The 23,377-nt window shown below is 50.0% G+C and overlaps 1 protein-coding gene and 1 long non-coding RNA gene across 7 annotated transcripts in view; one reads left to right on the forward strand and one right to left on the reverse strand.

Annotated features, from left to right (window-relative positions):
* STK35 (serine/threonine kinase 35) overlaps positions 1–23,377 on the reverse strand; it is a 44,203-nt gene that overhangs the window by 19,719 nt on the left and 1,107 nt on the right. For 3 of the 4 annotated variants that reach the window (XR_014137436.1, XM_060613997.3, XM_060614018.3), the window contains exons 2-3: positions 22,737–23,334; positions 9,710–10,459 (exon numbers count right to left, since the gene is read on the reverse strand). Coding sequence is in view for 3 of the 4 variants with exons in the window: in XM_060613997.3 (XP_060469980.1) it covers positions 9,747–10,459; positions 22,737–23,334 (1,311 nt within the window). In the remaining variant the exon portion in view is untranslated. Of the gene's footprint in view, positions 1–1,975; positions 9,542–9,709; positions 10,460–22,736; positions 23,335–23,377 lie in introns of those variants that run through there. The other variant, XM_060614007.3, reaches the window with a different exon arrangement.
* Positions 22,960–23,377, forward strand: part of LOC144615890 (uncharacterized) — a 61,623-nt gene continuing 61,205 nt past the window's right edge. For all 3 annotated transcript variants that reach the window (XR_014137437.1, XR_013554559.2, XR_013554560.2), the window contains exon 1: positions 22,960–23,073. This is a non-coding gene — a long non-coding RNA (uncharacterized LOC144615890). The remainder of the gene's footprint in view (positions 23,074–23,377) is intronic.

Genomic DNA, 23,377 nt, shown 5'->3' on the forward strand with positions numbered 1-23,377 from the left:
GCCTCAGATGTGCCCTAGACCAGAGCCTTCTGGAAGGACATGTCTGAGACATGTCTGAAAAAAGCAGAAAGGAAAAAACAGCAACAACAAAACCAAAAGGGTGCTGCCCATGAGATTTCGGGGTTTCCTTTTTCCAGAAGGATGGACGTAAATGCAGAACGAGTCCACTGGAACGAGTCCATCGCTCTGACTTTCCCGTTGGAGCAGCTGGCCGATGCCAAAATCCCACATCATATACCAAAGCTGACCTGCTCTCCATCACTGCTACAGTACCGACCAGGCCTTGGAATGACGAAGAGCCAAGGTTTACCACGCGGCAGGTTACCTGCCCAGGTGCCTTCCAGGCTCCTTTTTTGCAGCCTAGAAAAATAGAGGCATTTTCATCTTCCTCACTATGCCCTATGGTGTGCCTGGGTGGCTCTAATCCATTCCTCCCGAGTCCCTAGACATCATTTTCTTTTACAAAGAAACAAAACACAGAAATCTGACCTGTGTATGATGCAGGCTGAGTTATAGCTTTCCCCTGGCACCTCTAACTGAAAGTGAAATTCCTTTAAAGTTGGGAAATTCATTGCAGTATTTTATGGTATTGATTTATTTTAAACTTGGCTGGCAGTTTTAAGGCCTGCCATGCCTCTGAATCCCAGAAATGCTGGAGTAGGTCTCCATTTCCTTTGATTCGGTAAGACCACAGAGGACTCACTAGTGGAAATGAAAGGAAGGGCTGCGATACTGTATGTTGCTGCCCTAGTTTATCAAGACAGCACCCTGGGCGTTCTCCCCAGGTCCTGGGTCCACAGCGCATCTCTGGTTGGGATTTCGCTACCAGAACCGTATCCTCTCTCCTCGCCAGCTGGGTCCTGTACCCAACAAAGCCTCGGTAAAGCTAAGGCGAGTTTCTGGCAAGCCCTGAGCTGTGACCTGCTCGCTTATCACCTGGTTTACAAGGTGCCTCTGAATTTGCCTTTGGGAACTAGCTCAAGGTACCACCTCCTCCGGGAAGCACCCCCTCCACTCTCTCCAGGCTTCCTATAGCTCTCCGGAGCCACAGTGACCACAACTAAGCACCCGTGTCTCATCCGCGCTGCCACACGGGTCAACCGCCAGGGGGCAACACTGGAGGCCATACGATCGACACCAAATGTGACGTGGCCCCATTGAGAGGCACCAAATGAGGACATCCTCTGCTTTAGTCAAGATTTAATAAATGCACTGGAAGTTTTGTCGGGGAGAAACCCAACAACCACTGCCATTTTGCTTTGGGTCCAGAGCCTCAACTGCCCAGGCTACTTCCACTTTTATTTGGGACGGGTTTCCACCAGGATACCTGGCAGATGGAACGGGCAACAGGTTGCTTTGGGTCATGTCGGAGCCCTTTCCGCACACTGGTGCCACAGACGGTTCCGGCACTCCCTCAGCGCAAGCGCCCTCCTGGCGGCCATCAGTGGCAGTGGGCTTCGGGTCTCCCACGGTCCAACCTTTGGCTAATTCTCACTTCTGCCTGCTCATGTGGCCTCTGCCTACCGCTCCCCGACCCCTGGTTAGGTGGGTGCCTCCCGTCTCCCAGCCTCGCCTCCCCTGCCCATGTTGGAGGCCGCGACGGTGTGACACAGGAGGCATCCACACACAGGTGAGGTCACCCGAAGGGGCGGGTGGCGTCCAAGATCGGCTGTCAGACTGAACGCTGCCCACGGGCGGCACCGTGCACGAATGCCTTAGGGGTCGCCGGTGCGGTGCTGCTTGGAGAGGGACCCTGTCATCTGCCTGAAAACGTCAACCCATTGAAAGCCGCTTTTGAAGAGGCTGCAGGAAGCAGAATGGAGCAGTGAAACCTCCGGTCGGACACCCTGCTTTGAATCCTGGCTCTCAACACTTAGTAAAAGTGGTTCTCTGCTTCCTCAACTGCAGAAGGACGGCCGCCCGGGACAGGTACGCAGGTGCTATGGGCTGATTATATACAGCGTCCACTATAGAAAAGATGTGGAAAGTATTTAATTCAGAGGTGAGGACAAAGGACAAAACCTCTGCTCAACACCAGTCAGGGGCCCCTCAGAGCAGGTTTTGATAACCAGGGGCTATGATCATTGGTAGGAGTGCCTGTGTCCTGGAGTGGGGGGCAGGAAATGGGACTTGGAAGGACCCCAACCATCAGGCAGGCCCGCTTACAGCTGGATGATTACAAAAGCGATTTTGCTGTGCGCTGCCCAAAGGGATGCCGTCTGGGCTCAGAGGAGCCAAGGATGCCAGGGAGGAGCAGAATGTGAGGAAGAACAGCCCTGGGGCAGGCCTGTCCCCTCACTGAGGCTTTGATGTCCTGAGGAGCTTCAAGGGACAGATTATCCCTGAGGGGCCCCAGCCCCATTACATAACCCACAGCTCAGCTTAGCTTCCTCCCGTTGATACAGCTGGAGCCGGAGCAGGGATGGCGACAGCAGGGGCAGAAGCCAGCCCCTCCCAGGGAACTGTCTGGTCTCACAAACACCAGCCTTTGTGACCCGGGGGAGCCTCCAGAAAACATGAGTGGACGGACCAGGCCCTGCGGCCTCCCTGTAAGCTGGTACCCAGGGCTGCCAGGTCCTCACAGTGAAGGCTGAGCTTTAATTTCCAGGGGAAAGGAGAAGCGAACCTTCTGGATCTTTGCTCCCGACCCCTGCACTCTTACGCAGCCCCACAGTCCCGTGGAGTGCAAGTGGGGAGATTTCCATTTTACAGACGGGGACTCAAGAGAGGCTCAAGACTACAGATCTCCTTGGATCAAAGGATTGATAAACACCCACTCAAATCTATTCCCCTTCCAGTGAGCTCTCAATTTTAATGTTTTTATTTATTTTTGAGACAGAGAGAGACAGAGCATGAGCAGGGGAGGGGCAGAGAGAGAGAGAGGGAGACACAGACTCTGAAGCAGGCTCCAGGTCCTGAGCTGTCAGCACAGAGCCTGACGCAGGGCTCGAACTCCCAGACCGTGAGATCATGACCTGAGCTGAAGTCGGACGCTTAACCGACTGAGCCACCCAGGCGCCCCTGAGCTCTCAATTTTAAATAAGACCCCCACTCTTTAAGGATCTAGGTCATCTACTTAGGGCAAGGATGGCGTCTCCCTCCTCCCATCCTCTCTTTGGAAGGGTCAAGGTTCCACCAGAGACTAAGTGGGATGAGCCTCTGGGGTGGGAGGAATCAAACGGACTCCAGTCCCCTCAGCAGCTAAGGCTTCACGGACAAAGTGTCCTTCTTATCCCTCTTTGGGCTACCTAGCTGTTCACCAGCACGCAGTGCTTTCCTGGAGAAGAAACTAGCTCCCAACTAGAAACCTACTAGGTGCTCCTGGAGTACCCATATTACTCGTCTCAGCCTTCACTTGGTGCTCAACCGTTTGCCGAACACAATTACAAAGACCCATGATTTCAGGGCGCCTAGGTGGCTCAGCTGGTTAAGCATCCGGCTTCGGCTCAGGTCACGATCTCGCTGTTTGTGAGTTTGAGCCCCGTGTCGGGCTCTGTGCTGACAGCTCAGAGCCTGGAGCCTGCTTCCGATTCTGTGTCTCCCTCTCTCTCTGCCCCTCCCCCACTTGCATTGTCTCTCTCTCTCTCAAAAATAAACATTAAAATAAAGAAAAATGCAAAGACCCATGATTTCCATAGATGATTCAATGAGGCAATACCCCATATCGGCTGACACCAGGGACTTAGACCTGGGTTTAAGTCTAGACTCAGCTCCAGACCAGCGGTGACCTTTGGGAAGTTACATGAAAAGAAATAAATGAAATAATGGTCAAAAACACTTGGCCCACGGACGGCCAGTGACTACCCCCATCCTGGCCACCTTCGGAACTGTCGCCCTCCTTCAAAACCTACCCCCTTAACCTTAACCTCACATGCACAGGGTCTCCAGGTGGGGGTCCCATGGCCCGGAAGCTCAGTTTCATGTGTCTGCTTCCCACAGGGCCTGCAGTCCTGTGAGGGAAGGGCAGGGCTTATGTGCTCCTGGATTCACAGCTGGGGCAGGAAGTCACTCTCAACTGAGAGGGGACCCAAATGCCTATTTGTCCCAGGTTCCCAATTTCCCCCTGACAACCTGTGTTTTAATTTACCCTCCAGGGATCCTGTTTTGGAAATTCAGCTGTTTAAAACGAACCACGTTAAGCATTTCTTTCCCATCTTTTAGTCTCCAGCATCACCGTTGATTAACTGGACACTCAGAATGGGACACAATTTGGGTAGGATTCTGCCAAAAGCAAACAAATGATCTGAATAGATTTCTATAGCTCCGATGCGAACGAACATGCTGTTGCCTGTTGGATGATCTGAAAAACGTTGGGAATCTGCAGAAGACCGTGAGGGGCCCCGCCAGAGGTTGGGGGACCGTCCTCTCAAATCCCACAAAACAAGAAAAATCTGAAGCCCGGGTCAAGGGGTCAACTCAGGTCATCCAGCATGCGAGCCCAGAGCCACGTCTTTGGACCACAGGCCAAGGATAAATATATCCTTTATTACTTCAACAATAACTTAAGCCGGATTCTTTTTTCTCCGATGTTAGGCAGCTACCAAGATCACATATGGAACAAAGAGTATTTTCTATGACCCTTCAGGTCACAGCAACATCTGATTTCCTTCAGCAGGCCTGAGCCACCAGCTCCAAGTAAATGTCACTCAAGGGCCCTGGCTTCGTCCGGCCCTAGTAACCGAGGCTTGTATAGGAGACAGCAAACTTGGACACGAATGTGGATTCCCTCGTCTTACAGCACCCTCCCTGGTAACATGGGCGGTGGCACGCAGAACACCAGTCTGGCTTACCCACTTTGGGTAAGGTTTGTGGCCGGCTGGGAGGAAACATTAGGAATTATTAAACATCTTTAAAAAATGACAAATAAGGGAGCGATAAGACCCACCATTGAGTAATCTTTAAAAATAGAGAAGTTTTCTAGAACAAGCAATTGGACAGAGTTGCCTCTGAGCCCAGCTTTGTTTAAAAAAAAAAAAAAAAAAAAAAGCAATCTGGTAATCCTCTGAGGCAAGGCTACTAAAAACCATGGTCTTCGGACAGGAACAGAAGACAATACTTTCGCCTCGAGCCAAAGTGTGTATCTAAAATTTAGCATTGCACTTACATAGTTTACACAGGGCACTTGCACAACCTCTTGTGATTCCAGCCACCTCAACAAGAAATATCTATCTCATTTTACGGACAGTAAAACCTCAATAAGATAATTATGATCTACCCCATTTAATGGAGGATAAAATCCAGAGAGGTAAAATAACTTGCCCGAGGTCCCACAGCCAGGCAACCACGAAAACGGAACCACTTGGTCCCGGACGGTCCACCAGGCTCTTTTCAGAGGAGCCCTGTGTTGTCAACCCCAAGTGCATGCGTTCAGTGCTGCAGAGAGCTAAAGCCAGGGGGACCCTGACTTGGACATTACTCTGAAATCTACAACCCCAGATTACGGAGGCAGTTCTCCATCATGCCGGTACCGGGGACAAGAGTGTTGCCTACACGTGGTGTGAGTTTGAGCCACGACAACAGGTCTAATGGGAAAGCTGGCAAGGACTAAGGACACACGAGTTCCCTGTCTTCATTTGGGACCTTGAATAATTCCTTCTTTCTAGGTCTCCAGCTGCCCTCCACACAAAATTCCTCAGGGAGAGACATCTACACCCCCGGTTCTCCAAAGTGTGGTCTGGAGCGCGGGACTCCATGAAGCCAAACCTTTTCTTTTCATAGTAACACCGAGACACGTTTGCCTTTTTACTTTCCTCCTCTCTTGCATGTACCGTGGAGTTTTCTGGAGGTTATGTGAGGAGGGACGTGGCACCAGGTTAAACATCAGAAGCAGACAGGAGAACCCAGCTGACTGTTAAGGCAGATGGTAAAAAGACTTGCAAGAATAGATAGAAAGCACGGCCACTCTACTAAATTTTTTTTTGAAAATATTTTTCATAAACTATGATGCTTACATTAAAGTGTAGCTGATTTTTATTCATTTGAAAAGAACATTTAAAACGCTTCTCACTTTTAATTGTTAATTCTGCCAGTATCCACAGATAGAACCCAAACCAGGACCTCTTTGGAGTCCTCAATTTCATGAGTGTAACCGAGCCTTTAAACCAAAAACTTGGAGAATCAATGGTCTCTTCTTTCACTGTCTCCAACTCCTCTCCTTTCATTTCCTCTCAAACCCACCCTCATCAGGGGTTCTCCCCATTATGTGCCACCAAAATTGCTGGTGAGCACTAATGTCTTTCTTCCTGATCGCTGAAGCCCAAGGTCAATCCTCGGTCTGCCTCTCCCTCAACCCACCGCCACAAGGACCACAGCTGATTACTTCCCCCTCCTGATGGCTCATCTTCATCCGGCTTCCAGGACACCAGACCCAGGTCTCCTCTCTCTCTGGCTCCTTTCCTTCTTCCCAACCTCACTGTGGGATGGCCCAGAGCTCGGTCCCTCTTGGAAATCACTATGCCTGCTGCGGTGCCTTGGCAATCTCTAAATTTGTTATCTCTAGACCAGATCTCACCCCTGAACCCCAGACTCCTCTAGCTACCTGTCCCACCTCTGTGCCTGGATTCCACTTAGGCATTCCAAACTTTCACACGACAGCAAAGCCTAACTTTCTCCAGCCAAACCTCTTCCTCTCGATGCCCCTCCCATCTCATTTGGTGGCAACTCCATCCTTCCAAAGGCTTCCAAGGCCAGAAACCTCTAAGTCATCCTGGATCCCTTTCTCTTGTACCATTCGCTCCAGCAGGAAATTGTTGGCTGACTCCAAAACTCATCCCCAATCCAATCTCCCCTCCCTGGCTCTATGGTTCCAAGAAGGACATACCCAGGACTTCCCATCTTACCCAGGCACAAAACCCCAAATCCTTACAACGGCCTCCAAGGCCTACCCTAGTTGACTCCCAGTCACCTTTCTTGCTTCTTTTCGTACATTCCCTTCCCTGTTCTGTCCAGCTTCTGAGCCTTTATACTGACTGCTCCCTGTCTGGGATGCTTCCTCCCCCCCCCACCCCCGAAATCCTCATGACTCACTCCCCCTCCACTCCTAACCTTTACTCAAATGTCACTGTCTCGAGAGACCCACCCCGATCTCTTCCACTGAAAAGTACACCTCTACCCTCCACCTCTCAGTAGTCTGATGTCCCTTGTCCTGCTCTAAGGCCCCCAGAGTACTGAGTATTTTCGAACATATTACTTATAAGTCCATCTCCCCAACAGAATATAAGCTCCACGACTGCCGAGAATATATGTCTAGTTTATCTACTGACGTATCTTTTGTGCCAAAGAGTCCTGGGCAAATAGTTTCCCAACAGTATGTTGAATATGTGGAATTAGCTTCTCCGTCTATAAAACTTAAGTGGGGAGCAGGGGGAGGCTGCATAATAGTTCATCCCAACTCAAGCCTCTGATCCCTGAACTGGCCAGATACAGCTCACAACTATTGTCCTCACTAGCAGTCAGAGCCTGGGGCACTTTGCAGGGCTACACGCCCCATCTTATCTTATGTCAAGGTCATCTATTTCTCCTACCTGAAGGAATCACCCCTATAGGAGCTAAAACTGTGCCCTGCAAAATAGCACAAATCCCAACCGTGGCTGTGCAAATGGAGCCCCGATCTCAATCAGTTGCGACAACCCCACGATTCTAACCCACATTCAGGTCTCTCTTCCAATGACAACCGTCATCTTACTCCAGGGCAAACTTGAATTCTAAGAGGTCTTTTATAAGCGGAAGGGAGGAGATGTGACGGCGTGAAATACGACGAAACCTGGTCTAGCCAACCCTTTCTGGGCTCTGACCCGGCACTGTCTCCTACTGAGCTTTAGGGAGCACTCTTTCTCGGTGGGCAGTGGGGATGAACTGGCCTGGCATCTGGAAAGTGCTCAGGGGTTTTGGAAAGGATTAACCTGGTGACTCAATCCAGAAGTTCACGGAGAACACTACAGATGTGACCAGGCTCAACTCGGCACTCACCGCCACCAACTAGCACTCTGAGGGTGATGAAGGGGAAGGAAGGGACTAAGAACCAAGCCGGGTGACCGACGGCTCTGTGCCCAATGTGACCCCTGGGATTAGCACCACCCCTCACCACCCCTCATCGCCTCATCTCAAGGATTCAGCGAATTTAAGAGGAGCTCGTTTCCAACCTGCCCTCGTAAGAAAAAGAAGGTAGGAGGGAGGGAGAAACACACCTGCAACTTAAATTAGGACGGTGGAGAAATGACTCAACCCCCTGCGGAGTCGCAAAGGTGAACCAAAATGCTACTGTGTCCCCCTGGCGTATCTGGCGGTCGACGTTCTTTTCCCTTCCCACAAAAGTAGGCTGGACGATGTGAGCTTAATTCACATCTGACCAAAGGAGCCCCTTGTGCTTCCACATCCGGCCAGCTGTCCTGCCAACCGCCTGCCCTGAAGACCCAGGCACCGTTCCATCCTCACGGCTACTCAATTTCAGGTTCACCGACATCCCTCATGGTGGGAATAAACTAATTGGTCCGTCTGGTCTCCCAGGCTCCAGTTCAACTCAACTCGCACGTGCCGGAAGTTCTTAATTGCTGCACTGCTCTGCTCCGCGGGTGGCTCCCAGATGCCTACTAAGTCAAGGTCAAATTCCAGGGTCCCTGGTGCCACCTGATTTCTGATTTCATTTCCCTCGCTCACACCTCAGCCTCTGGTCCAGGTGAACTCCCACTGCCACGGCTGGTACCCTGGGATTTGCCACCTCAGCTCCGTCTGCTCTCCTGGCAGGTCACAGTCTCTCTGGTTACCACCGGTCTGCTGTCTCCGCGACCCCAAACCAGGGGAGGTACTCAAAGGCGCTAGGCTGCCTGTCTTCAGGTCCTCTGCAGAGGCTAGTCCGTTTCCCTGCAATGCTCCCCTGACCCCCAATTCCCCAACTCCCCTAAAAGGCTCATTTCCCTTCCTATCAGTTCTCCTTTGTGGTAAAGCAACTATGGTAAGTACCGATCAATGTTTCTCTCCCCAGCTAAGCTGCAGAATTCATGGGGATGGGGCCATTTTCTAAATTTGCTGACCACTGCTACCCCAGGGCCCAGCACAGCACTCAAACGAAAGCCCGAATCAATCTCCTTAAATAAGCAAAGACTTCCACATAAGACTATTCACTCGCACGTCATTTACAGTTATCTAAAATGGAGAAAACCCATCAGATGCCTAAAGCAGGGGAAAGGTTACGTTATGGCACATGTAACGGAATGCCAATGTTGGAAAACTGTACTTTCAAAGGATCACATGGGGAAATGGTCAAATTAGCGCCGAAAGGGCAGGAAACAAAGCGGTGCCTAAATATAGCACGCTCTAAACCGTGCAGAATTGCACGTGTGACCAGGAGGGATACCATCAGGGGTAGCGTGTATTCTCTGAAAAAAATTGTCCGTACCTCTTTTGCACATTTATTGATCAATGGATGAGGAAAAGGGATTTCTAAAAACCTCGAGACTCCGCTCAAATGCAATGTCCACTCGGAAAACCTCGCTAGACTTTCGGGCTCTTTCTTCCTCCACCCCACAGATCTCCTCCTCGTGACCTGTGGGGGGTGGGGGCGGGTCTCTGATCACAAGCACTTTGTGGTCTTTAACCCTACAATCTGCCCCTCCCACCCCCCCCCCCCCAACGCCACAGGGCTCCCTCAAGGGCCCAGGATGAAGGATCCAGTCCAGGAAGTGTGCATGCAGAGCAAAAAGAGTACACTCACCTAGTTTAAAAACACTCAAGATGCTTTGCCCTGAATTTTAAGCAGCACATGTGACCTGGTCCATTCTGGTTTCAAGTTCAAAGGCATCAGGCCGGTCCTGTGGGTTAGCAGCTAACATATCTTTCAAGAGCTGCTTGATCCCCTCAGACATGGAAGTCCTGCGTTTCTGGGGGATGTGCAACTCCATCTTTGGGTTTTCTAGCAGCGCCTCGCCAACAGGGACGATTTCGGTCCCCTGTTTGATATAGGTCCCCAGGAGCTCCTTCTTGGTCTCAGAGTCAATAAAAGTGATTCTTTCTATCATTGCCCAGATGATAATGCCCAGGGCAAAGATGTCGGCCTTGGCTGTGTAGTGTCCCTCCCAGACTTCGGGGGCCATGTAGAAGTCTGAGCCGCAGGCTGAGGACAGCCAGTATTTATTCACATTCACATTTTTGTTGTCTTGATGGCCCTCTTTTCCTCGGGGGGCTAACCCAGCACAGACCTTGCTTAGTCCAAAGTCTGCCACCTTGAGGATGGGGGTGCCAGACCGCTCCGTGATGAGGATGTTGTCTGGCTTTAGGTCCCTGTGCACGATGTGGTTTTTGTGCAGGAAGGCAATGGCGCTCGTGAGCTGTAGCATGAAGCTTTTGTTGGTAGCTGGGTCCGGCCTCCGGGACAGGACGTACTGATTCAGGTCTCCACCTTCACAGAACTCCATGACAAACCAGAGATAGCAGGGCTCCTCAGCGTAACCCAGGATCCTTTCTCCTAAATCAAAGAAGACCGGAAAGAACTTGAGTGCCATGGACACATTCGCGTCACCGGTAAGGCGACAGGCACGCGGCTCGGTAAGAGAAGAGTGACACTGGTGACAACGCTCCGGTCCAAGAGGACCCGCCAAACTGGCACTGAGCCAACACCACACAAGCAGGCCCATCTCTAAGCACGCAGGAGGAAATCAGGGTCAACAAGGTAGGAGCGGCACGGGCTGCAGGGGCAGGTGTTAGACACCTGGCTCTGGAATCACCCGGCGTCTGGGTACCAAGGGGCTTACTGCTGGCTGGTTGGATGAATAACCAGGAGGCAACTGCCCTCGGTCCACTTGTCCAAGTTTGCTTCCGCTGCTTCACCTGTAAACGGCCACATGTAATCACTCACAGAATACCTATACCGGCACCTGCCATTCAATTCGGTATTTACCACCGCCCAGGAGGTGGGAGGAAATAGCCCCATCTTACACGATGAAGCATCTGAGGCTCACAGAGACTTAAGAGTCCAGGGACTCAAATGCGTGATTAGGAAGCCACGGTATCTCATTACCGTGCCTCCAGACAGCAGCACGCCCCCACAGCTTGCGGGGCTGCAGGCCAGACAAGGGCAAGTGTGCACGGAGGCCATCAACGGTCTGCTCATCCACTCCAAGCGAAGGACCTTTCCCCCCACCCCGCTCTCCTATAACCGGTGAGTCTCTTGTCAATGCACTTAGAATGGCACCACGATTTCATTTCAGAGGCATACTCCAACCAGAGTTTCCTGCTCACCCACATCTGCCCAGCACAAGCTAGTTATAGAACAGGCCCCTGTCTCCATAAAGTTTAGCTTCAGGGAGATAACAGGTATCTAGAACGGCAAGCATCTTAAGCATCTGCATCGAGGTCAGCTTTTACGAACAGGGAAGGGTGGGTGGGAGTTGCCAGATCTGGGAGTCAGGAGGGAGGCGGAAGACTGGAGTTACACCTAAAGGACAGGCAGATCAGTGGGGATAAGCAAGAGAATTCTAGGCTGCGAGACGGGATGGATAATGGAACACAGGAACAAACGGACCAGATGCGTAAACAGGAAGTCTGGAGGAACAGTGGGGTCCAAAGTAGACGTAGGGGTTAGAATCAAACTGTGTCGGCCGGAAACTCCGGCTCTGCCTTTCCAGAAGTCTTTCCTTTGGACCCAAAGAAACTCCAGGAAAGTTGGTGATTGGCATCTACCAACAAATCCCAATGTTCTTTATAAAGCAATAAATGGCACATGGGAGTCCTTTGGTGGAAGTTACTTGAGGACTGGAACTGCCCCCAGAGTCTAAAGAGGCAGATGGCTTATGCTGCTGATGAAAAGGCTGGACCCACCGGGGGTGGGCATATGGGTCATTCATGATTGAGCCAATGCCCGAAGATAGTCCTCAGATCCCTACCAGTGTCCCCATTCCCCCGGAAAGCAAGAGTCACACCTCTTCATGCAGCCTCCACCAAGGCAGAGTCCTCCAGAAGCTGCCACTCTGGGACCTCTAGGGTGAGGCAAGACCGATAGATGAACAAGGCAAAAGCTCTAGGTTTTTGACCACGATCTGTCAGACCACACTTCCCCTGTAATTATATAATTTGTTTAGATTACTCACAATCAAAGCAATACAGGTAGAACCAGTTTAGGGCAGATGGGTGTTGTTGTTGTTATTATTTTTTTTAATTAGCTTGTTCCCACCTCCTCATCCTCTTTCTAGGTCACTGGCTCTGGTGGGCTGAGGTTCTTTATCTGAAAACACTGCAAGATGATGCAGTGATCTGAAGCCCAAATCAATCCAGGCTCCAGAGTAAAGACTCATAAAAAGGAGGGCAAGAAAGGTTTACTGGTGGTACAGCCAGAAAGGAAGCGATTAAAAAGCCATCAAATTCCCTCGGCAAGGGCGACCATCAGAAAACAGTGAAACTTTTTCACTGAAAGTGGGGAAATAGAGGGTGGGGAATGGTGATTACTTTATATACAAAGTTGGTAACCACGGAAACTAAAGGCAAAAGAAAACAAGTCGGCAAAACAGACTACACTGTAGGTCCAGGTTGGAAGAACCCGGTGGGGGGGAGAAGGGTACGTAAGTGCCCTAAGCAGGGAATGGGGGGTAGGGGAGGGGGGTAGATGGGCCCCAGGACTGAAGAGCTAGCACTGGGGGAATGATCCAAGCCCAGAAGGTGCTACAGGGGGGCTGCTGGATGAGAGGTCAGGACGAAGCAGTCTCAGAATCAGACACAGACGGCATCAGCGAGCATGACAGAATGGAAAACTGGGGAAGGCGGCTACTTGTCCCAGACGCAAGAAGCCATTTCCCTGCACAGGCACGGGGCCGTGGGCTCCTTTCGTAAGAAAACCACAGCATGTGTTTTCACGCAGGAATCCCCAGGTACCTACTCATAAACATAAGACAGGCATGTGAGAATTCCAGTCCTTTCCTCCGGGAAGACTGCCTACCTGAGCCCCTACCTACCTCACAGCAAGAGGGAGGAGGGAGGGCACAGGGCACTTGATGCATTTTTGTGGAGATGCAAGGCCAGGCAAAGAAATGGGAAGGGTTAGGAGGGGAGACTTAGAAGATGAGTCTGGTTTAGATACCAGCTCTGCCCACTGGTTAACTAGGTGGTTCATTAGTTCAATGGAAAATAAGGAGGGCCAGAGATACCATGGAAAGATGGCTAGAACCGTGGGCAAAGGTTGGGAGAGATGGCCGAACCCCTCTGAGCCTCTGCCTCGTCTGCCAAACGAGAGGGACACCTACACCACATATTCCTGGGAGTTAAGTCTCAGGCAAAAAATACACTTCGCAGAGCCTAAGATACTTTGGGGAAAGGACATCCTAACCATCAGTAACATCCCTCCTGGGCCTCAGCCAAGTCCGAGGAAGCCACCGATTCCAACAACCCCGGTGCTGTAGGCCAGAGTGAAGCTCCCACATGTTAGGACCCTAGAATCAGAAAATGAAAAGTGGAAGATTCTGTCGTGTTGCTCAGGTTCTTACGAGCCAAACCCATGTTCTAGCCAGACCAGACGGTTTTGAGGTGCTCTCTCCCTATAAGACCTCCCCTCTTCCCAGGTCTCTGCAGGTGCATCTGAATGCGTACCTTTGGGTCCTGCCTGAATGCCAACCGACTGGATGCCTGCCTGATCCCCCAGTAACTTCTTTCTTCCCACCGGCCACCGCCCTAGCCTTGTAATTTACCAGCCCTAGCCTTGTAATTTACCAAGGTGACTGCACACCGCGAAGGAAAAAGGCTCAAACATCCAGGGATTACCAAGCACGGATTCCCGGAGACACACTGCTGGGGTCCACCAGTCAGCAGGGGGCTCATGAAGATCAGGTGATCCAAGGGAGCTTCGGCGCCTGTCCATCTCCCGGCGGGCCCAGCGGTCACCAAGCCACCCCATGCTTATCCCCAATTTCAAGATGTATAAGTGGAATACACATGCGCCATCTAGTAGAAACCCCACATGAAGCTTACAGCTCTTTGAATGGATAGAAACGAAAGTAAATTTTATAATTCCTTTGGTGCAGCCTGACAGTTCTGTAAGGTGAGGAGTTAAAAATTTAGCTTCCCCAAGGCGGGAGAAAAGACTGGTACCTGGAACTGTTCAGGATTTGGGAGAGGCCACTGGCCTCTGGGTCCCAGGCACCATTTAAACGTCAACGTGGGAGCGGTCTCATCTCTCTGACACTGTTTTATAAGGTGGGGAAACTAAGAGGAAGGTTAAGTAACTTGCCCAAGATCCCCGAAATGACTGGTTGGGTAAGATGTGAACCTCCATTGCCAACTCCTTCCACCACCCAAGGCTGTCGCCTGGGTCCCAAGAAATGCAGCTTGATTAAAGCGAGACAGGCCCACTTTCAGGATAGTTTGGTTACCTTCCCCTCAAGGCCAACAGCCAGGAGACCACAACATAAACTCTACGTCAAAACGTATGCTAAGCCACAGCTCACGGGAAGACAGAGAAAATGGGAGGGGAAAAAAAGTCAAGCAGGTGTCTCCTATCTCATTACTCAGGGGAATAGGTACTGTTGGCCTCTCCCAACAAAAATGGGGCCTGCTTTGTTCAGAGACTTGAGGCCAGTAGGCTCAGCATAAGGATAAGTCAGCGTGAGCTTTGGGACAGCAGCAACCTTCTAGAAAGGGACACAAAATCCCCAGGGATTTAGAAGCCTCTACCCAAAGCTGCCTCCAGAAGTTGGATCTCCTTGCTCTAGTCCATTCCATTTAAACATTTCCTGGGCACACACTGCTGGTCAGACACCGGCCCTGAGATAACCAGTGGTCTCTGCCCTCGCAAGGGATTCTGGTCTTTTGATGCACAATGACCAACCGCAGCTAAGAGAGCAAGGAATAGGCCACAGTTGTGCCCGAGGAAGCGGGAAGGGTGGTTAGGAGAGAAGAAAGGCAGGCTGCAATCACTCAAGAGCGACCCCTGAGCTGGGTCTCCAAGGATGCAGAATGAACACACCGCACAGGGCGGGTGTGAGCTTGCAGCGAGGGACCCAAGTAATCTGGGGGTCAACGCAGAAAACGGAGGAGGAGGTGGGCAGCAATGAGGCTGGGAAGGATGCCTGAGTTGGGTCCGAAGAACCCGTGTCTGGCCGACTGAAGGATTTGAACTTCGGCTCTAAGAAACAGGCAATAAAGGGGCGTCTGGGTGGCTCAGTCGGTCGGGCGACTGACTTCGGTTCAGGTCATGATCTCGCAGTCTGTGAGTTCGAGCCCCGCGTCGGGCTCTGTGCTGACAGCTCGGAGCCCGGAGCCTGCTTCGGATTCTGTGTCTCCCTTTCTCTCTGCCCCTCCTCCCCTGCTCATGCTCTGTCTCAAAAATAAATAAAAACATTAAAAAAAAAAAAAAAAAAAAGAAACGGGCCATAAAAGTTGTGGGCATATTTTAGAAGGATATACTGCTTCCTGAATCTTAAGTCACTGATTTGGAGACATACCGTTTACGTTAAGACGTACAGGCTGCTGACAACCCTACCACACGCGACTGTTGAAGCTGGGTTCTGACCACCAAGATGGCAGGGGAGGGGAGAGAAGGGCACAGAGGGGGAGAGGGGGAGAGGGGGAGGTCTCGGGAGGTTTAGAATCAACAGAACTTAGGAACATCACCCGTCCTCCGTGATGGAAAGGAAGAACTGAGAGAGAGCTCTGGCCAACCCTCTTCTTACTCCGAACCCCTATCTACTTAGACCATAACTGTATCCCCATTTCCGGGTGAGGACACTAAGGCTCACGATTACATTACTTGCCTGTGGTCTCACAGCTAGTAAGAGGCAGGGCCCAGTCTCTACAGCCTGGATTCCTTTTTAAGTTTAGTTTTGAGGGAGAGAGAAAGAGTACGCGTGGGGGAGGGGCAGAGAGAGAAAGAGAGAGAGAGAGAGGGAGAGACAGACAGACAGACAGACAGACACAGAATCCGAAGCAGGCTCCGGGGCCCGAGCTGAATGGAACCCCTAGCCGTTCTACACCCCTTGTGACGCAAGGTCCCTGTTAAGTTCAGGAACGTATGCCCCCAAGGAGTTTAACGTTCACCAAGTCCCCAGTGTTGATAGACCAACTACGCAATTTTCAGTGGAGCACTAATTAGGATTTTAACAAGTCTTCAAGATGCTCCATCCATGCGACATAAAAAAATCTCACTCTAGGAATTTATTCCAAGAAAAACAAGAGCCCAAGAAGGGTTAGTGGATGATTATGGTATTGCCGCTTGGCTGAATGCTTTCAAGGGTCGTGTTATACTTCTAATTTACTTAAATAAGTCAAAAGAGGAGGTCACATACCATGTCGGATGCCAAGTTTAATACAAAATTTTAAAAATAGAAAATTATAATTTTTTCTAAGAAAAAGGGTTAGGAAAAAAAAAAAAAAATCGAGGAAGATGAACTCCCAGTCTCAATGACCTTGGGCTGTGTCAGGTTACTATAAGGAGGCTGGGTCCAGTATCAACACACAGGGTGTGTTCCAAGTACTTCACAAGATTAGTCAAATGTCATTGTGCTCTGGACAATCAACCCCTGATGGTGGCTGCCAAGACAAGACACAGCATCCTACAGAGGCCAAGAGGCCAAGAACCCAAGAAGCCGCAGGCCTAACAGAAAAGGACAAGGGCTGTGGAGCCAGCCAGGCCCAGGGTCGACGCCCCCACTCTTCCACTTACATGGCTATGTGACCTCTGGGCGAGTGTTGTAAGACCCTATGGGTTGGTTTCATTTCCATCAACTGGGAGACCTCTACCTCCTGAGGCTATTGGAAGGCTTAACTGTGACACAGGAAGCATTCTGCATGGTACCCGGATGCCAGAACAGACAACTACTGGGCGTTAATTATGTTCCTGTGTCTGGACACCACTGGTGGCCCTCTGACAGTCATAAGGCAGCGTGTCAAGGATGCGGAGATTGGAAAGAGCATCTGGATGTAAATCTACAGCTGACCCTTCGCTGGTAGTACTGGACGAGTTACTTGACCTTCACAGATCCGGATTTTTCCACGTAGGAGACCCGGCTACAAACACACACACTTGCAAGTGGGAGGATTAAAGGAGACAAGGAGCATGAAAATACTGAGGCCGGCTCTTAGTTCTAGAACATTAGAGGGGTCTTGTTAGAATGCAGACTCCACCAGCCAGGCAGGGAGTGGGAAATAACCCTTGGCGGCCAACTCCTTCCTCTCTCCACCCGTGAGGGCCTTACCGCTTCCCCACGCCTCACCTGTTGCCAAGATTGCTTCTGTTTACCCTTTCACAGCTCCTCCTTCCCTCCCCTAAACACAGTCCACCTTCCTGGCCGCCACTCAGCTAGAGCACCTCTCACAGGCCATCCTGAGGTAACCTCTGCTGTGCTCTGTTTATCTCCTCCATTAGACTGGGCACTCATGGCGGAAGGAAACCAAGCCTCTGGCCTCCTCACGGTGCGCCTCACACACAGTAGGTGCTCAGTAATTGGGCGAAATGAAGCCAGATGAGAACTGTGAGAGGCTTACAACAACAGCAAGGAAAGTTCCAGTAGGAAGCATGCAGAATATGTACATTAAAGACAACTAGGTAAGGGTCCAGAATTCTGGAGTCACTAAGGACTCTACCAAAGGCCAAATCGGAGTTGAAAGTGAACGGATGTTTTATAGGGGGTTGAGCAATTCTTAGGAATTTCCACTATAAAAAGCCTACCCAGTGCAACTCAGTTAGCCAAAACTCTCGATTAAGCAAGGGCTGTTCCCGTCTCCCAAGGCCGATATCTACAATTCCCAGTGCACACCGAAGGCAGTCAGTAGTGAGGGAAGTCTGCGTGGTTGTCTCCGGACGTTCAAGAGCAGACCAGAAGGGAGGTAACAGGGTCCCCGGCAGCTGAGACACAGGGGAGGCCCCAGTAGAAATCAGCAGTGCCAAGTACTGATTAGTACATAATTAAAAACAAACAGTAGCCATTAGTTTCGGAGTAAAATGTGATCATGCCCATTTAACCACCAAGAAAAACAGAAGCGCACCCAGAACTTAAGCCACCTGTCCCAAGAGCGCGGCACAGCTGGTCAGGAGAATGGAGTCGAGCCCTAACGCCCGTGCTTGGTTATTTGCTTGGCTGTTTTTTTTACACTGTGCAAGTTCACAAACTTCAGTCTCCCCACTGGTAAAACAGCGGTAATTGCAGGACTCACTTCTACACTAGAGAATTCAGAGTTGCTTTCTAGGGGTCTGGCCTAAGGTTTTCCTAGGCACTCAACAGGCGGGGGCGGGGGCGGCTAAGACCCTGGTTTCCCATCCCACAGGAACTCTGGCCTCAACTTACTTATCTAGTCTACCTTCTCTGTTTCCCCCGTGTCTCCCCACTCCAGAGGGAACCTCTGCCATTTGCTAGGCTACCCATCACTCATGACTTTGAATTGCGGTCACTTGGGCCTGTGTCTTCTGCACGCCCCATGGAGGGAACTTTGCAAAGCCTCTCCCAATGCAGTGCCTGACTCACCGTCACCACTGGGCATAGATGCACAGCCAAGACTTCCCAAGGACCTGGATTCCCGCCCCTGGGAAGCCACCTAAAGATCTCTTGATACAGTAAACATGAAAGTTGGTGAAGCAGAACTTGTGTCTTACCAAGACGGGATAAGCCAGACCCCCAGCTTTTCCAAACTTATTTGGTTTAACAAGCCTTGGGTTCGTCCTGGAGATTATATATTATATATATAAATATATATATTTATAAATATAAATTTATTTATAAATATAAATTTATTTATTTATAAATATAATTTATATTTATAAATATAAAATTTATTTATAAATATAAATATTTATAAATATAAATTTATTTATAAATAAATTTATATTTATAAATATAATTTATATTTATAAATTAAAATTTATTTATAAATATAAATTTATTTATTTATAAATATAAATTTATTTATTTACATATATAAATTTATATGTGTAAATATATATATTTATATATACATCACTTGTTGCTGTTTGTCAGAAGGATCAGCATGTGCTTTAGAGTGTGCCAGAATTTGAGTTTAGGTTGACAGTGAGTCTTAAGTCTTAGACTTGTCTGCCGTCTTCTAAGCGGCAGCCACCTTGAACTTAGTTTTAGGTGCATTTGGGACAGGGTCCTTTGGCAATGGAAACGGGATAAAAGCAAGCTGTTGATGTTTTAACTCCTGTTTTTTGTGAAAAGTACTAAAAAAGCTAAACAAAGACATCAACTCATCAGCCAAATAATTTACAGGATTGTTAATCTGGTTTAAAAAAGCCTAGGAGGCTGGTTTGAATGCTACCACTAACTCTGTAGGGGGGCAAATCCTCATTTCTAGGCTTGTTTCCGTCCACTGACTCTGAAACTTCTGTTCTCTACTTAACACAGAGACTTGTTTGGTCCATGTTCAGAGAGAAGGGAACGACATAAGACACAGAAGCTACCAAAAAAAGTTGGACAGAACCAAGAACTACATTAAGTTTCTCTTTTCGACATTGGATTTATAGGTCAAATGATTAAGACTATAGAGATGGCTACTGTGTATTCACGAGACAGCAAGATACTGAAGAGGGAAAAAACCCAAACTATTCTCTATTTGGCCCAACTGTGAAATAAATCCCCTTTCTTTACCTATCTACACGGTCCTACGCATCCTTCTTTCAAGCCTACCTTCTCTGCCAACTCCTGGCTAACTCTAGATTATCATTCCTGTTAATCCTGTGCAACACTCTGTAGAAAGCCCTCGTTAACCAATTTACCTTTTCCTCAGGTGACCCTGATTAGCACTTAAAGTCTCCTACAGGTCCTCAAACTTTCCCAATTTAGGTTGCTTTGGGGGCAAAGACTGTCCTTCCCCCACCCCCCTAATCCCCAGAAATGCTACTATGGGGACTAAGTAAAATTATGTAGATTTGGTTCAATTGAGGCTTTAAAATCAGATTAACACTTTTTTGGCCTATTTCAAAATTAGTCTAAATTGCAGGAGACTGGGCAAAAGGTGACCGCAGAAGAGTTTGTTTAATGACAGGGTTGAACCAGATTATCTGTAAGATTCCTTCCAGCTCGGACATTTCTGAGTGATAACAGCATACTGCAGCGCCCCAGGGCAGTTTAAGACTGCAAATTTTGGAAGCTGAAGGCAAGGAAAGCTTAACCTAGAGTAAAGTGGGCCTTTTTGTTCTTTACTTTAATACTAATAGCAGAAAACAATGCCTATTTACAGCTTGCTAAATTTACATTTGACATGTAAATGTCAATGTTAGTTTCAACAGCTAGGTTGTCTACATTTCCTTTATTGCTCTGAGCCCAGAGGGTTACCCGACCCACAGTAGAGGCTCCCACACTTTATAGAAGACTCCCTACAACTGAAAGGGACAATTAAAGTGTGTGCCCTAAAGCAAAATTAATTTCCTTTCTCTAGACCGGTTTTAATTCACACAAAGAGGTAGAAAATACCAGTTTTTCCCTCCACCTGGTGTTGTGGACAACGCAGACAACAGGATGGGTTCCATGGTCAGACAAGTTTTTCAGAAACTTGAACAAGAACACAGTGAATCTCGGAGCGCCTGGGTGGCTCAGTCGGTTAAGCCTCCGACTTCGGCTCAGGTCACGATCTCGCGGTCTGTGAGTTCGAGCCCCGCGTCGGGCTCTGTGCTGACAGCTCAGAGCCTGGAGCCTGTTTCAGATTCTGTGTCTCCCTCTCTCTGTGACCCTCCCCCATTCATGCTCTGTCTCTCTCTGTCTCAAAAATAAATAAAAAAAAAAAGTTAAAAAAAAAATTAATAAAAAAAAAAAAAGAACACAGTGAATCTCAAAAGGGATGATGACAGAGAATTCAAAGTGTGGACTGAACTTGCTGAGGCTGCTAGTTCCTCCTGACCTGAGCACTTAGGGACATTCCCAGAGTGCACCGCAAGCTTCAGGACATAGGCACACTTATCTTACGGATAGAGGAATGCTCCCCACAGGTTTTAAACAACTTGTTGTAGGTCTCATGTAGTCAGTTCAGACAAGCCAGGACTGAAAGCGAGCCTAACGCCAAAGCCTATGGTATTAACCACCAGACTAGGCTGCGGCCGTTTACCATGGAGTTTCGACAAATCTGACACGTGAGAGAATTCGAACCGTATCTATAGGCAAGGAGAGGAAGTCAAGACTCCACACCCAGGTGGAAACTTCGAGATTGGCGTCGCCGAACTGAGGGTAGAAGGGGACCACTGGCAAAGTGTGAAATCCCACATCCCAAGGCAGTCCTGTATTATGGAAATCCAGACTATCCAGGGGAGAAGACAGCCTCAGAACGGAAGTGAAAAGGGAGCAGAACACAGGTAAGCTCAAATCTCCTGGAAAGTCCGTTCAAAACAAATGTCTTTACCCTGGGGAGACAGGGTGGGCTTTTTAAGGTGGGAGGCAGGGCTGGGCATAAAAAGTAAAAACCTGTTTTGAAAAATAGGACCCCAGGTGATCCGGATTGTGTCCCTCAACCCACTGTCAAACAACTGAAACGGAACAGAGTTCTCTTGGGATGGGCTGTAGGAGATTAAAATCAGGCAAAAGCTTCAAAGAAAATGCCCTCTCCAGCCCCACCCCAAATCCTACCCATTCTTAAAGGTCACTTCCACCTTCTTCTCTGGGGAAGTGAGGGCATCATTACCCATTTCAAAGAATCTAGGCCTTGAATCAAGACACATCTGGGTTCACTGTCACTTAAGCTCTGAAAAACTGTAAAGAAACCCAACTTTCCTGTACAAGCTGATTAACCTCATCAACTTCTATTTGTTCACCTCTAATCCTTAGTTTCTTCATTTATAGAAAGAGGAAAGGGTTTTACCTTTAAAATAACCCAAAGTCTAGGACCTAGCTAGGACTCAGATTGGTGACCTCTCCCTTGAGAAGGTCTCCTAAGACCTTTCTAGCCCAGCTGCCCTCTCCCCTCTGAAGAGATCCTTGGCTACTTGTAGTCTGAACAAAACTGAACACTCAGCATGAACTCACTCCCTAACAGCAGCTAAAACCCAAAATTTTGGATTAGCCCTCCCATGACTGCAAAGTTCCCTTGCCTCCCGGGGGTCCCATCTTCACTATGAAGAAAAATACCCCACACAGCCAGTCTTAGGGAGTTAAGAAAAAGATTAAGTATGTAAAACAGAGAAAAGGAGGAAAAAGGTGTTACAAGTTAGGTGACAGCTCTAGGCCCTCCTGGGGGGTTATTATTCTGCAGGCCCCAGAGGATTTAGCCAGGGAAACCCACCAGTGTGTTTGACTGTCCTGGGATGGGCTGGGGGGTCCCCAAGGAAAATGGAACACTAGAAAGTTAAGAGTTTGGGGGTGGAGCTGGAGGATGTCAGGACATTTGGAACCAGACAGGGAGGAGGTGTGGGTGGGTCCAGTAAAGTTCTTTTTGTTTGCTTTGGGAGGGAAAGAGAAGAGGCCCTAGAGAGGGGGCTGTGAAGTTCTTGCACCAACTCTGAACCCAATCTCCTTCTGGCCCTGTGGAACTTCCAAGTGCTAGAAGTTTAATAACAGTTCGCCTTTACTGAGCACTAAGATAATAGTTAGCACTTAAGGGGCCCTTTTTACGAAAATACCAGCTAACGTGTGCACCAGGGGCTGATCCTGGGTCCTGAGAGGAGAAGAGGGCCCAAATGCCTGGGCCCTGGGAAGGAGGGTGTGTCTGGGCCCAGGGTGACAGGACCAGGACCAGGACCAGGGCCTACGGGTCAGCCGGGGCCGAGCCATCCAGGGGAGCGGGTTCAGGCCCCATGGGGGCGGGACAGCCGGCGGCGCTCCTACCTTTGAGCGAGGTCTCCACCAGGCGCAGGTAAAGCTGCGAGCTCTTATTGCCGTGGCTCATGCGCTGGGCTAGCCCGTTGCGCTGCAGGACGCACTCCTCAAACTGCACGACGTTCTGGTGGCGCCGTTTGAGGCTGGTCAGGGCCCAGAATTCGGCCAGCGCCAGCTCCACGTTCTCGGGGGCGTCGCAGCGGATCTTCTTGACCGCCACCCGGGCCCCGCTGCGCCCGGCCACTGCCTCGTAAACCACGCCGTAGCTGCCGCGCCCGATCTCTGCCAACAGGCTGTACCGCGGCCGCGCCGACCCGCCGCCGCCCTCTGGCCGCCGCCGCGCCAGGTAGGCCTCGCCCGGGGCCTCCGCTGCCACCGGATCCATGGCCTGGGCCGCTGCCGGCCTCAGCTTCGCGCTGGGCGCCCGCGGCACAGGGCTTCGCCTTTTCCGCTCGGGGCTTTGTGTACCTCTGCGGGCGCCGTCCTCCTCCCCCGTTTCCATGGCTGCGGGCGGCGGGGGGAGCAGCAACGGCGCTGCCCGGGTCCCCCCTGCCTCATCCCTCCGTCCGGCCCCGGGACGTGGAGGAGCGGGACCTTGGATTGTGACCTGCGGACGAAAGGATTGGTTAACCAACTAGGCCGAAGCAGGG

Source organism: Panthera onca, chromosome A3 (assembly GCF_046562875.1).
Source record: "Panthera onca isolate mPanOnc1 chromosome A3, mPanOnc1 haplotype 2, whole genome shotgun sequence".
In the NCBI taxonomy this organism is placed as follows: domain Eukaryota; kingdom Metazoa; phylum Chordata; class Mammalia; order Carnivora; family Felidae; genus Panthera; species Panthera onca.